Source organism: Homalodisca vitripennis, chromosome 1 (genome assembly GCF_021130785.1).
Source record: "Homalodisca vitripennis isolate AUS2020 chromosome 1, UT_GWSS_2.1, whole genome shotgun sequence".
NCBI classification, from domain to species: domain Eukaryota; kingdom Metazoa; phylum Arthropoda; class Insecta; order Hemiptera; family Cicadellidae; genus Homalodisca; species Homalodisca vitripennis.
The window spans coordinates 9849569-9860300 of NC_060207.1; the positions used below are offsets into that span (position 1 = coordinate 9849569).

General features: G+C 30.7%; 1 protein-coding gene across 1 annotated transcript; it reads left to right on the forward strand.

The window, feature by feature from the left end:
- The first annotated feature begins 1262 nt into the window (after positions 1-1262).
- On the forward strand, positions 1263-5339 carry LOC124357001. Its single transcript, XM_046808367.1, has 5 exons — positions 1263-1368; positions 2053-2086; positions 2314-2357; positions 3130-3184; positions 4824-5339. Exons 1-5 carry the CDS (start codon positions 1330-1332, stop codon positions 5282-5284), a joined length of 633 nt encoding a protein of 210 aa, XP_046664323.1. The 5' UTR covers positions 1263-1329; the 3' UTR covers positions 5285-5339.
- The last annotated feature ends 5393 nt before the right edge of the window (positions 5340-10732 follow it).

Below are 10732 nucleotides of genomic sequence, written 5' to 3' on the forward strand. Positions count from 1 at the left end.
CTATTTTAAACAATACAGTGTTACTATATATTTATAAGAAAACTATATGAGATTGGCAGTATATATCAGAAACAACAGGTGTTAACAGAATAATAGAATTTCTGACACATTCACTTCCATCGGGAGTTGGCAGGAAAATTGCTTAGTAACTCCACGTCATCTAGGAAACAAGTCAGATCGAAGAGTATATTGTTCTCAACAGGGGATTACGTGTATGATATACTTGTCGCTATTTATATCCTAGTAACAATAATGTAAGAGATCAGTTGACGCATAATTGGATTGACAGTGCGCCTGCACATGCGTTTTAAACATTAATAAATCATTTTAGTACAAACCACATACTATTATACTATAATCATTGTATTATATATAATAATGCAATTCGTGAACTTCACAATAAGGCTAAGTGTACTGACACCTTCATTGTGCATATTATAATGGACTAAACAAAGTATAGGTAAATGTTTTTCTAACTCATAATATAGGTTGATATAATCTGGACTTTGCTAACTCATAAAATTCTCACGCGCATGAAAATCAGCAATTTTGATCCTAACGATTAAAAACCTACATAATTCATTAAGTCAGGCACATAATTTTTTAAAATACAGCCTTTAAAAAGTAACGTAGAATATTAAAATGTAAAAATAACTAAAATTTAAATGTTCTTATATTTTGCAGTACTGAACTCCCTTAAGAAAATTTATAAGTATTTCACTCACTAAACATAAAAGTTATGGTAAATCCTATTAAGATAACGTTAATTTACTTAATTAACCACCTTAAACAAATCATTTATTGATTGAAGAAACGAGTACATAACCACAAAATGATACATAGGTTAATCTCTAACACATCTCAGGTTAACCCGTAACTAGTTCCAAGGTTTTCAACAAACATTAATAAAACGGAAACTAAATGTTTCATTAACAATAATAACAATATTCAATAACAATAATGCGTTAATTTAAGTTGAACGGGATTAATTTATTAAAACACCATTTCTTTTGAAATATATCATTAGTTACACACAAGGTGACATGGTTCCTTTTTTTGCTATGTAGACCTATATCTGGTGATAGTTATTTATGTACATTAAATACGAAATGTGTATTCAAATCCAAACAGTTTTTAACAGAATATTTTTAGAAGTGACGTCAAAACCATAGTTACAGATTGGATCCGCTCATCACAATCGCCTGTATTTACGTAACAGTGACAAGTTGTTTACTATATTTGCCTCAGTTTACCATATATAAGCCAGCCAATATTTCCACTCTACCTGTTTTATCTATTGCGAGAACACCTAACCTTGCCTTCGCCATAATGACCTCCAGAACTGTGGCTGTGTTGTTAGTTGGATTGGTAATGTATACAATATAGTTTACATACTAGGCTGGAGACTTTTGTAACAAACAGGATCGCATCTTGAGTTATATTAAATAATTGTATTAGTTTAGTACCTTACCCATTTTTTGGTACTCGATTAATAGCTTTTAATTATTATTATTATTATGAATTATAATACAACAAAATATAAAAAAAACAAAACAGTAAGTTTTAAAAATTACTTACTACTTTGTGGGAATAATAATTGAAGCGTAAATATAAGATTTTTCTTCTGTTCCATTTAAACTGTTAAATATTTATTAGATTATTGTGCAGTACATTGCTAGAGTATTAATGGCTTAGATTAAAATATGATCAAGAATTAGTGATACAAAACTAGACTAAACACTAGTTAACTAGTTTTCAAGATTATGTTATGGAAAAAGGACCAAATACATGGCTAGGTTAAAATTACACGCTAAAGAGTTTTAACAACCTCTAACGTTCCTTGACATTTAGATATGTTTTATTAATTAACTCCGTTTAATTAAGTTTTACTGATTACTGCATAACTGCCACAAACATTAAGTTAGTAACCTGATAGTTAGTAAACTGTAATCAAGTTCAGAAATAGCAAAATTTGTTTAGGATTATTTTATAAATATAATTTGTTAAACTAATCTGTTATGTTAATGATAGTGTCGTTTCCTTATTTTTCAGTTTGCTGTTTCGGCCAATGCTGCTCCCTTAAACGGTAAGATCGCAAGTAATCGTTAACAACAATTCCTTGGTAATATGTTTAATGAGATTGAATGTTTAGTAGTATAATGATATAGTTTAAATATAAAAGTCATAAACAAAACAAAAAAGGGGTCGTTAATAAAATAAAAAAAAATGTTAATTAACAATCGTATTTGAACTATGATCTGTGTGTATTAATTAAAAATATATCTATAGTGTAAAACTTTACACTTGTTCTAGGAAAGGCCAGTAGCTGGGGTGAACTGGCAGAAAGTATAGCACATGTGAGTATAAATTTTGGATGTATAAAAGTTAAATGTGTAGAGAACTGACACAAAAATGTAGATAATAAACCTCATTGCCTTGTTTGTAGATGAATTTCCTGACGAGTAAATGTTATACTACATTGATTCTGTCTAATAGTATTGTTTATTTGTTAGTTTGAGTTATATATATATTTCCACTATAGGCTATGGAGCATGCAAATGTTTTACATGATGCAGTTGTGTATTGATTTTATTATTAACGAAGCAATGCAGTCAATTTTTCATTAATGAAACATATGGATCTATTTAAGTTAATTATGTTTTCTGTAGTAATTACGTACCGGCACTAATAAATAGACTAATTAAAATTACTAGCAATTTGTTGAACTAAAACTTAAAATCTGCTGCGTAAATGGACAATCCAATATATCAAATATCAAAACCAAATAACATAAAAAAAACTCATAAGACATATGAGAGAATCTTTACGATAGTACCAGTGTTATATGTTGCCATAATTGATTGCCATAAATGCTATGCGACTTCTTTCATATATCGGTAACATCATTCTAACAGACAATTTAAAATACAATTAAACTACTGCGAATCTAAGGTGATGTTTAAAAATAGAATAAAGGGTAAATAATCGTTGTTTAATTCATACAAATTGTCAGTTTTATATTTCTATATCTTAACGGTAAATTAATACAGTTATTTTACTGCCTCATCTCTGTTCTATCTTTAGAGTGGATGTAAACAACATTAATTTATGACAATAATTTTGTTCCAGCAAGTAAATGACGCCTATAACAATTTTACGGATTCCATACAAGAAAACTATGGAGGTATGTAGTTTTAATGCAGTACTGTATTAATTTGCTAACACATTTTTTCATAAAAACAAAGTGGTTTTGTTTACAAATGTTAAATATTTATATATTATTTTCTCGAATCAGTTTGGTTATTTAAAACTTTTTAAATTCTTTTAAATGTATGACCAAAATTATCATAAACAAAGAAATTTTTATTTAATATAGTGATGTAACAATAAATATTTCTTTGGTTTAATATAAGGAGAGCAAGCTTAATACTCGTAAATAATTTCTGAGATGTCGTCCCTTACGCTGTTGATTAATATCGATGGAGCAAGAGTAATGAAACAGTAAGATTTAATAAATACCAAACTTTAATTAAATTGTGTTTTGAAGACAACGGATTACACGTCTTGAGTACCAATGCGGCTGCATTTAAAATCAATTCTAGTTAAAATTTGTAAAGATAATAAACAAGTTCTACCTGTCACTGATAAAAGATTTCAAGTGACATTTGTAACTGCCAATGGCGCAGTGTAGTGGGTACGGCGGTTATCGCAAGATAACCAGATCAAGCAACGCCGAGCGTGGTTGCTGCTTGGACAGGTGACCGCTGAGCGATCCCGTCCTTGCAAGCGGCCCGCCTGCCCGGCCATTGGTGGTGGTTCGGAAGTCACCTTTAAGCCGTTGGTCCCCAGGTTAAGTGTTAGAGAGGGCTTCTTAGCCCTAACTTCGCCTGGTAAAATAAGACATTATTTTTTTCCTTTTAACTGGGTCAGATCAAGGTTCATTATTGGAGCAGGACATCATGTAGACTTGAATGAGTACAGATATTCAATGAGCAAACTTTTGTAATGACATGATATTTAACGAAATAAAGGTCCCTGCGGTCACAGAATACATTTTTGTTGCTCTAAGACTAATGAAATTACCATCGCTTAAAACGTTTGAGCTTTTTGTAACAAAAATATTTTTCTATGCTGTTCATTAGATTTACTTGATTAGAGACAATTATTAAGAGGTAGTAAGAAGATATATCGACAATGATGGTAAATTAAGTAACTTTTTTCAGAATACTTTAAAAAGAAAAATATAGAATTTTTAATGACTGTTGGGTGTTGTAATGAGGTAACCTGCAATTTAAAGTTATACTTGGATATCTATATTAAAAATATTGTTACGGAATATTTTGTCATGTTGAGTTATAAAATAAGTTGCAAAAGACGCTTTGAAATAAAATGCAAGAATGTGTAAATATACAAGGCAGAATTGACGCAAAAAGAGAAATATGTATGTAGAGTATTTTGTTGCTTAATTAATTTCATTTGCTATTTTATTTATCAAATAATATACTGTAACATTTTACGGTTCATTACAATAGGTTGTGTCATGAATTTAGATACGATCACATTTTCAATATTGGGTATCATTACGTTTCGGGGAAGTTAAGTAATAAATATTAGTAACCTATTAGCTGGTAAATACTTTGTCATAAGTCACATAGCATCATTAGAAACGTGGAAATCATCCAATTATTAACATGTTTCTAATGTATACATGTATAAATGTATGTATTTTGAATTAAAACAGTACACACAAATCTATATATTCTCAATTTAAACCTTAGAAAATGATGCATTACACTTCTTGATTGTGCCTTGTCACGTTCCAGACTCAGACAGTGAGGAACCTCTGTACTCGGCAACCATCTCTGTACCTCACGTGGTTAACGGACAGTGCCAGAAGACTGTGACTGTGGAAGGGAACGGAGTGAATGACGAGATCGAAGTTCCTTGCTACATGGAGTCCAGCATCATCACAACCAACAACCAACTGACAGTCGGCAACATGATCTTCAGCAACACAGCCAACACTCTGGTGGTGGTACGGGACAACCGCTGTGTGCTCAAGACATACAAGGACGGGAAGGTGGCCGGCTCCAGTCCTCTCAGCAGACAAGACTGCGCCATGGTGAAGAAGGTCATGAGGGAGGTCAGGCAGAACAATGACGCGAAGAACTGGGGCAAGTGGGCTGACGGTGTCGCCGCTGCCGCTTCTATATTCAACCCCGCTGAGAATCCTAATAACAGATTCCAGAGTTTCCTACAACTTTTTAATATTGGAAAACACTAATGTAGTACGGAAATCGTTCAATTTTGAATAAATAAATGAAAGAATATAAAGTATAGATATTTTTAATCCCTAAAAACTATTTACCTAAATAATTTCTGCTTTGCCAATTTATGACAAACGTGTGTATAAGTAATATTTACTAGACAGATTAAAACTTCAGTAATAAATTTCAGTATATACACATACATTTTTCGGTACAGATTCCAGCATTTATGACAACTTATGCAATATATACCAATCTCTATATGAAATAATAAATAGTTTGATAAACCAATTATCACTAACTAATTGTAATTGTTTTTATTATGTTTTATTTACTTTTATATTTAATTGCTATACCCTTTAATATTATTTACTTGTAACATTCGTAGGGTAAAAAGAGTTTTACTACTACACAAAAATAATAGATGGACTACTAAAATATATATATGGAATAAAAAAAAAACTGATACTTAAGTAAAATACGATACTGATTTACTTAACTGATTTATCTGCTATATTTTCAGAAATTTCAAACTGCTTACGTGCAATTTTTTTACGTTATGCATCCTTTCCTATCGAATAATATAAATCAAATCAGGTATAATGGTGTTTTTGTTCAAAAAGTAGAATGTATTTCTATAACTGTTTTTCTTGCTTTAGGTAAAAGTAGAAGCTGATAAGATTTGAAATATGTTTAGGTTATTTTAAAATTAGTTATATTACTATTTAATTGTTAATAAAACGTTCCGCTTAACTAAGTTACTGCTAGTATGCAATAAACTATAAACCTTCATTAGTTAATTTTACTTTCAGGATTATTTCCTATTTTCATATATTTTGCAAACATTAGAATTTTTTTAGTAAGTGTAATTGTATTACATTTATTACTGAATCTCTCTTATAATTTAAATAAGCGTGTAATAAGTATTTAAACGTGATTAATTTTTCTTTCTTTTTTAAGAATTTTTCTTTTTCTGAGACTTTATCACCAGGTGTGTTATGATTTTTATTAGTTTTTTATTTCATGGGAGGTTATAATTTAACCGTGACCGAAACATAATAGGATAATTACAGAAACATATGCTAACTTTAAACATTATAAGAGCGTTAGTTGTTTTCATGGTATATTTTTAGTTTTAAGTGCAAGAAATGGTTCACTAAGTCAATTACATATACTGCAAGGTTTCAGGAGGCGTACTTTTTGAGTATGTTCTGACATCGACTCTAAACTAAGGGTATCTTGAATCACAGAGGGTCTTGTTCCACGCAGGAATGCATTATGATCATGGACCACAGCTGTGACTATTGCTAGCCCCTGATGGAAGGGGATAGCTTTAGAGCCTTTAATTAAGTCTATGTGTTAGCAAGCCCGTGTAGTTTGGACATTTAGAATTAATTCTGAGTACCTCTAGCTATATTAACATATTCACTATTATAAGATGTTACTCTCAAACCTACGTGATTGCCTTGGAGAAAAAGTCTTGTTATGACGTATTTAAACAGCAATGTTGTGAGGTCAGGTTCTACTTTTTACCCCCCGGAGGGTTTACCTGTGGCTGGTTTATACCTTCCAGTTGAAACATAGACTGAGTACATCTAAACCGATGTTTCACTTCAATCTGGGGAACCTAATAGATGTCCAGGAGCAGCGCATTACTAACCGCAAATGTCGAGGTTCCGGGGTACAAGGATAGATCCATAGACTGTAGGAGTTGGTGGGGTTTCCTAGTGTTAAGGGTTGTTGCTATTCTAGACATAAGGGCGTGCTGTGATTGGAGAGGCCGGTTCATAGCTGGCTTCCCCTTCTTCGAAGGATACATGACAGTTTAATGCTCTAAATCCTTCCTCATGTATCTTGACAGGAGTAGTCGTCTACCCTTAAACATCCAGAATTTCTGTCGCTTCGGAAGGAGCGCAAAAGTCCTTTTAGGACTAAGTTCAATTACAAAAATTCTTGTCCTAAGGGAACAAAAAAGTTGATGTTCTGTCCTTACATAATATAGCACCAATTGTGCACCACTCCACTATAGTTCTTTATAACACGTAACAGCCTCAAAATGGTACTTTTCAGATAAAGACAATCTAAATGACTAGTTATTTGTAAAATTAGGCACTTTTATACAATGCAAACCACTTAGTGTAATATACTTTGTCAAAAAACGCTATAGTAGTTACTAAAATATACAAATGTTTGGTTTTTATTTCATTCACACTTATTCAACCCAGAGTGAAATTATCCAAACGAAGTCAACCATAATAGTGCGTCGGCTGATCCGATCGCTCAAATGATAAATGGACGAAGTTAGTGCCTTCATAACACAAGGGGCTTAATGACTACTTTCTTCTCACTTTGGACTGATCTGTATTCTCAACATGTCCGGACCACTTAGGTTTTTTTATTTATTTTCATAACTAATAAGAACTTGTACTACGAAATCAAAATTTTCTAAATAAAAAAAGCTAATTCAATTACATGTTATTACTTGTCTTGAGAAATTATGAAAATCAGTATCAAAAATATGTGTGCGTTTAAACTTACTCATTATTTTCACTTATTATGTAAAATGTATACCAATGTTTCTCAAAAAGAATATGTTCACATAAAAATATAATAATAAAAATATTTTCACCGTATTGAACTACTGTACCATAACTGTCTAGTAATAATACATGTAGTTAACTGCACCCTCACTGTAGATCTGTACTGAGTGATACTAAGTAGTCAAAACCATAAAGTACTCACTATAGTAGCGTGTTGAGGTATATTTTGCAATCTCTTAGTTCTATTTAATTTTGTTCTGAATATATATATATATATATATATACATATGTTTTAAAATAAATATAAATACATATTTTATATTTTACATAGTACGCTCACAGGTATTGTGGGAAGAAATGTATTAAACATGTATTAATTTTATTAAGAAACCGTATTGAATTCTTTTATAGAAATGAAATTTGTCCAGCCATATGAGTGTTTGTACTTCATTAAAGGCCTTTTTTATTTTGTATCTGTTATTTTGAGTTAATTGTAATAAATATATCAAACAAAATTAATTTCAGTACATGTTAAAGTCCGAAAGTATAGCTCTCATAAAAATTATCATTATCATGATTAATATAATTAACAGATGAATAGATAAACAATGGATGGCTTCCATGTCAGTTTGGATTTGAATGGCTCAATATATGTCCCATCCAATTATCATCGGCTTAGTAGATCCTCTCGCATTAGAAGGGTTTACAAAATTAGCTGGACAATAAATGAACGAACATTTTCAGAAATTCGTTTACAAATAAGTGGACCTACTATTCTAACGTAAATATAAATTATCTTTTAATATTTTTCGAAATTTAATTATTTGTAACCTTTTTCCGTAATTTAAATAGTAAAACTAGTACACTTGACCTACTATTGCTTTTCTAGTAACTATAATGATAATGAAATGAAAAATAAACAGATTATACAAAATATTTATCCACATTCTATGATATTTATTCCGTCTAAATTTAAGGTTAAAAGTAATTATTCTACAACAGGTAAAATTCTATACAGAAAACATTTTAAATGCTTAAAATCATCTATCGTATCTTAAGCTAAAAGTAACCATACTTAATATAACTAAAATGTGGCAGAACAAACATTTTAAATTCTACAAAATCTACAGGCATAAATTTGACTAATGAACGATTAAGAGAACGTCATATTTTACAAAGGGTTTCTATATTTTATGATTTATTAAGAAAATACTTCTATCCCAGTAACAGGCTAGTTTATATTAAAAATTATTAAATTATGAGCTAGTGAAATTATGAGCGATTAAGTTCTGTTAAGAACTAAGATACAAATTTCCATTTAGACATTTAATATAGGCGACCCATAATAAAAAATTTGCTATAATTTCAAATTAAAATATAAGTATGTTATCATGGCTTTAAAAGAACAAGTAATTTCGGATCGTAATAAATATATTGCTATATAAAAATTGCTTTTGAACAAGATTTTTATCTAGGATTGACCATCTTGGGATCGGATGGTCCAACAACTTTGTGGTTCAGTATCATCAACATACAAACCATAATTATATTTAACATATATTACGAAAGTCTTTAGAAGAATATAATTAATATGTGCTTCTACATAAGTTTCTTAGGTTTTCAAGGGCTACACAAAGTTGCTACTACATCTTCTTTAACGTTTTGAGTAACTTTTGATTGTTAACACCTCTAAATAGATCCTAATGGTTCAAAATGATTAGAATATAAACATACGTAACTGTTACAACTGGGTTTTAAATGAATCTCACATCAAAATTATCTTTCATAAATTACTCTCTGAGAATTTTAGGTTAATGAACCGTAAAAAGACGCGTCTTTTGAAAGAGTGAGATATTTCTCAGACTCTTGGTATTTAAATGGTGATTGGGAGAAATGAACCAAATTGGTAAATTACATCGGAAACAATGCAGAGTGGATTGAAAGACACAAAGAGGACCAAAGTTAAGTGAGATGCAGTTACAGAATAATGAACTACACAGCCAATCACCTGTGTTTGCTTACCGGATTAGAAGCTCGTTCTGGTGGAAAGTGATCGGAGGTATGTTGCATAAAATGCGTTAAGCTAGCATAATTATTTAGTGCCTATCAAAGTGAGATGTGTGTTCGCTAAAATAAATATAACAATTTCTGCAATGCATCAGTAACATGCAAAGAGATGTTAGATCAACCTATGCTCGCTTTTTAGATAACTTACAAGCTCTAATGCTACAATACGAAATTTCTTAAACTTGAAAATTTCATTTATGAAAATAGTAACAATGTGGTGTTGAAACAGCAAATGAAATGGAGTTCAACATTTTTTTCCAATGTTTTCTCTTAAAGATAAAATTAATTTTAAATTCACACAAATTAATTCGCTTAATTTGTATGATTATTAAGAAATCAATTCACAACACAAAAAATGAATATCTAAATGCTCCAAAGGAACTGTTACCCACATCTCCAATTTGCAGGAGGAGCATGCAAACCATTGCTCTGCATCACTGATATATTAACACTGATATATTACCACAGTATTTCTGGTGGTAAATTTTGAAGATTTTAAAACGTATGGCTGTAAGTATGAGTCTTAGGAATGAGTGTGGACTGTGTATGAACGGGTATGAATGGGGGCAATTTAAAATAGATATACTTATTGACGATTGTATGTAATTTTTATAATTGTTGACACAATAACAAGTATTATTATTATTATTAAGAGTAGCATTCTAGTAGGTTTATTTATACTTTCTGCAGAGCTTCTTATTCCGTCCTCATAAACATATATTTCAAAACATTTAAAGTGGTCGTGGGTTGGTTGTAGACAAACTGCAGTGTGAAATATTTGCACACTAACTGGATAAAAAATGTTTTCCATTTCTTTAGAGTACTCATTCTTATGGACAGGTTCATTATTATTCGAAA